Source organism: Arachis ipaensis, chromosome B08 (genome assembly GCF_000816755.2).
Source record: "Arachis ipaensis cultivar K30076 chromosome B08, Araip1.1, whole genome shotgun sequence".
NCBI classification, from domain to species: Eukaryota; Viridiplantae; Streptophyta; class Magnoliopsida; order Fabales; family Fabaceae; genus Arachis; species Arachis ipaensis.
In genome coordinates this window covers 6,410,744-6,416,044 of record NC_029792.2, presented here as the reverse complement: position 1 = coordinate 6,416,044, position 5,301 = coordinate 6,410,744, and the positions used below count along the sequence as shown (strand labels likewise).

The 5,301-nt window shown below is 27.6% G+C and overlaps 1 protein-coding gene across 1 annotated transcript in view; it reads left to right on the top strand.

The window, feature by feature from the left end:
- Positions 3,950–5,301, top strand: part of LOC107613653 (putative axial regulator YABBY 2) — a gene marked incomplete at its 5' end in the record, with an annotated part of 8,854 nt that continues 7,502 nt past the window's right edge. The window contains 1 exon segment of the mRNA XM_016315747.1: positions 3,950–4,063. Within this exon segment, the coding sequence (XP_016171233.1) occupies positions 3,998–4,063 (66 nt within the window).

Sequence of the window (5,301 nt, the reverse complement as noted above, 5' to 3'; positions counted from 1 at the left end):
TGAATCAGATAGAATATATATACTATATTAGAATGGAGGTTCAGTGAATTTATATTAGTTTAATTTCAAAACTAATTTATAAGAGAAAGAATGTGTCACTCTTATAAATTATCTAGAGATTTTATTTTTTAATAATGTGAGACGTATAATAAAAATATTTTTTTTTTCTATAGTTGTGCTCTTTCATGATGAATTCATTCATTTTATTTTGTTTATAACCAATTTATAGTTCTATTTTATTGAGCTAAGTCTCAAAATAATCTTTGAAATTGGTGACTTGCTTTAAAAAAAATTCGATATTCTAATTGTACTATAAATATTTTTGAGATTGAAAAAATTTGACCATATTAATGTAGAAATATAACTATTTATGTTGTCTTTCTTATTTTAATTTTTAACTAAATATTTTATGAAATGATATCGGTTAACCTTAATGACTATTAATTTTACACTAAATACTTTATGAAATGATATTTATAGTTCATTAAGAATAAATAACATTGTTTCATTAAATATTTAGCATCAAAATTAAAGTAATATTTGTCTAAGTCAATATAAAAAATATATATATCAAATCACTCACTAACTAATAACACGACATAAAAAAAAAAAAGAAGACCAACTTGGTGCAAATAATAGTAGTTCCCAAGTTTTATTCTTCGGGTGCTCGTCTTGATTTTTGTGAATAATAGATCATGTACAATCAATTTTGTTTATTTAAAATTATAATGTTCTCTATCATTTTCTAAATTTATATACGTAATTGTAATTGGAAATCTATTTAAAGACCATAGACAATATGATTATCATTTATACCATATGTAAGAGTTGACATTTATTATGACAACGTTACACTATCATTATGCTCATTGTTGGTGTCTTTGTTTTTGTTTTTTTGGTTTTTATTTATGTTTTTTCCTTTTTTTTTTCCCCAACTAACCTCTCTAGCTAGCTATAGTACTCATTATACCTATTATCCATGTACTATATATTAAAGGAGTAGTACTTATACAAATGATAAATGAACAATCAATTTGTGTATCATTCTTATATAAAGTAAGTTACTCAAAAATACAAATGTTGATGGTAGTTGTATAAAAATTGTACGCGAATTGATTGATTGTGTAGTATTTATACTTTTCATGACTTAAATATACGGAGATTAATCAAAACAATTAATATAATAGGTTAGATTGTGTTTGTTTATAGGAATGAGATACTGAGTTAGGGATCCATAGAGATATTAAATTAGTGTATTTTGTATTTATCTTGATAGAAAAAATATAAAAACATTAAAAAAACGTAACTTATTTTTTATTTTTTATTATTCTTGTTAATTTTTTATAATTATATTTTTTATTATTATATTTTTTTTTCAAATTTTTAAATTAAAAAATGAAAATAAATTAAATTTTTATAATTGATTCTAGTTTATTATCAAACAGAATACAAGAACATAAAATTTTGTGTCTCTGTCCATCAATATATTGTCCTGTCCTATTTTCAGTGTCTTGTTCTATCATGTTTTTAGAAACAAACGCAACTAAGATAATAGTTTATTATCAAATAGAATATAAGAATACAAAATTTTATGTTTCTATTATTTCTATTTTGTTCTCAATATTTTGCCTTATCCTGTTTTGATAAACAAATGTAGCTTTAAAGATTATTCTTATATATACCACAAATAAATACCGAGTTTAGTTACATGATGGCCATAAAAGAGATTCTTTAAATTAGAGTTTAAATAGGAATAATCTTTAATAACTTTACTTACGCACATGACTATAATCACACCCAAGAAATGAAAGTTATATGCCTTTCCTCTCTGAAATGCTACTATATAGTTTCAATGCGCTGGATATTTGTTTAATTTTAAGAGCTTCGCTCATTTAGTAAAAAGCTTTAAGTTTGTTGAAACAAATGCATTAGTTAAAATAATAAAAAAATGAAAACCAACGTTAATTCAGCTAATTAATTTAAAAATCAATAATTGATTATTTAAAAAATTTAAAATTAAAAAATAAAAATATTTAAAATTCAAATAAAATGAATATTTTAAATTAAAACAAAGTAAAATTAATTTAAATCATAAATTCAGAGTTTTAAATCTAAGATGACCAAGAAATAGTGAAAGAAGCCAACGCAATGGAAAGTTGTGGTGGGCGGCAGTGATTGTATCATGTAACAATTTTTAATTATTAATTTTATACAAATACAACTGTAAATGAGTTTTTACTATAATATATATATCATTTTGAATGACTACTTAATTAAGGAGGGTAAGAATAGGAAAATGAAAATGAAAGAAATAATAGTAATTAAGATAAGGGAGAGGTGTAAGAGAAATAAATAGGTGAATATATGGACAGTAATATGTCTAATCAATTAGCAAAATAGTACAGCTGAATAGATAACAAGACACAAAAATGGACAAAAGCTAATTTGGAGTGTTTGCTATTTTCAATAGTCTTTTCGACGTCATTATTAGTAACACCCTTGCAACAATTCCTGTTGACTTATTATATGTATTGTGATTAAAAACACAAACTCACACTCTTATTATTAGGACTTTAGAATAATTTGATTTAGACAGCTTGATTTAGCACACCCTTCTCAACTTGAACAAAGATTGTGTTGTTGTGTAGCCCAATATTGAGAGTCAGAATAGACTTTGAAAAAGTGTTGTTAAGACAAATAAATAATCAATCAAAAAATGAAGAAAGTGGTAAACTAAGCAAGCAAACCCACCATTTGTCACCCTGCTTTTCTTTTGAGATGCATAATAGCATAATCAAACTTGAATGACACAAATTGTAAGCATGTCTTCTCTGATCCCCATAACCTTTCTTTCTTCTCTCTCTCTCTTGAATAATAATAATAATAATAAGAGCCCTTAAACATTCCGAAGCATTAATATCTCGCCCCCCTAGTCCGCTACACAAAGGGCAGGGTGCCCTTAGAGAGATGGGTCACTCCCACCCACTCATTTTCTCAATCATAACACACCACTCTCCCCTCAATAACACGCGCACAACCAATTTCAATTTCAGTTTCAATTGCAATATCAATCATTTTCAATTTAACTATAATTATTGAAACAATTTTACTTAAAAAAAAATTATTTTTTTACCGCATAGCAAACCCAATTTGACCATCTCATATAAGTTTTCAAATTCTAAATACTAGGTATACTAGTATTAAGACATGAGTATTTACTATTTAGTAGTCCTAATAAATATAATGAGGAGTGCTAGGAGCCAACAGATTTTGTGAGTTGTAATCATCAATTAGCCATCAATAGTGTATTTAATAGTGTGAGATTTTATCTAATGGTGGAGAATCACTCATTTTTCTTTTGCTGGCTAAGTGTTGGCCAAATTTTAATAAATCTACTGGCGCTCTAGACTTTCCCAAATATAATTATAAACTTTTTAAATTACGTTGTTATGAGAGGGAATAAAATTTTGTGGCATTGGGTTAAGACCTAGGATGTAGAAAATAATAGGGGTGATTTGAATTCTTACACATTTTGATGATATATACATAGACATAGATAGATCCTATAATCCATCTTTTCTTTCAAAAATCAAAAGCCGCTAACCCCACCCCCCGACCAGACTAGTCCCATCCTCACCATTGAGATTTTTGTACACATCCTTTCCCTTTCCATCTTTTCCCATTAATAATAAATCACAAATAATAAAAATGAAAAAACAAAAAACAAATAGTAATAATAGTAATAAGAAAGTTTCTTTCTCCTTTTTACTAACCTTTAATTTTTCTTTGTTGTTTTCTTCTGGGGTCTCTTGTAATAAATCCATTGATCTATCTAGCTAAGCTTGTGCTGTGTGCACTTTGTTTCAGCCAAACAATTCTCTTTATTTCTCTTCACCTCCTTCTTCTTCTTCTTCTTCTGTGATCTCTCTATATAAACCTACTAAGCACAACACTCACTCTTCACAACAAATATTTTATTTTTTATTTAAAAAAAAAAATGGACATGATGGGAACCGAACGTGTTTGTTATGTTTACTGCAACTTCTGCAACACCACTCTAGCGGTACAATTCTTAGTTCATCTTCTTCTTCCTCTCTTCTTTAATTTTAATCTTCTCATCTTGTTCTTCTTCTAATTAAACTTAATATAACATACAATTTCTTGTTCATGATGAGCTGCTATGTTCTATTTCCTGTGTTATCGAGATCACGATTATAGCGAAGATCGAAATTGAAGTGAATTTCTAAGCTGGAATGTGCTTTAGATCGAGAATTTGATTTGACTCCTCCTACTACATACTAACTTATATTTTATGAGAAAAATGAAAACTGAGTTTTAATTTTGTTCTAAGAAGTGCTTCAGCTGTGTTGCTTAGAGGTAAAGGTGTTATGTATATATTGTGGATCTTTCATTGAGGAAGTAATAATTAAGAATTGTCCTAATTTGAGAGATAAAAATGGAGATTTGTAAGTCAGAACTAAGAAATTTTACGAGATTTTGATGAATTTATATGAAATTAAAAAGCATAATATATATATAAGGGCTACGATGAGTAGGTAGGGCTACTCTATCTCTACTCCCAGGTGTATTAGGGTTCTTCTTCTACTATATATAGAGAGCTCTTTAATTTCCCCCTCTATCTTACTCTTTTTATTTATTTTAGTTCTTCAGGTGACTACAAATAGCATGGTATATATGATCTCATATGCTATATGTTTGTACAAAAAGCCTAGCCATGTTTCAATAATATAATGTCTCAGCTTTTCTTTCTTTTTCTTTTTATTTTTTTTTTCCCTTTAATTTGCTTTCTGTATGTACTTGAGGATAATTAACACAAAGGTTTTCCATGAAATTAAAATCTCTCTTTCTCTTTCTATTTCTATTTCTATTTCTCTCTCTACAAAAAGTATATCTGTTTCTGTGTGATGAGTTATGAAGGACTAAGGGGTGCTATGTTGTGTTGTTGTGTTGATGATGATGATGAGTTTTGGCAGTGAAGCGTCTTCTTTTTTCGGATGATGATGATCAAGTTTTCTTTCACAATTTCAGACATGTTTCTTTTAAGTGTACTGATGCAGTGTCCTCTCTTTTCTTTTCTACAAGAACCTCTCAGAGATATTAGAGATAGAGATTATCACATCAAGACAAAATCCCATTTTCCCACCACCCAAAAATAATGCACTCTATGTGTTTGTTTAATTTACTCTTCCTTAATTATTATTATTATAGCTTTAGTTTTTTTTTATATAGGAAAAAAAAAAGGGTTTTGGTTACTTTTACCACACTCTCTCTGATGCCTTT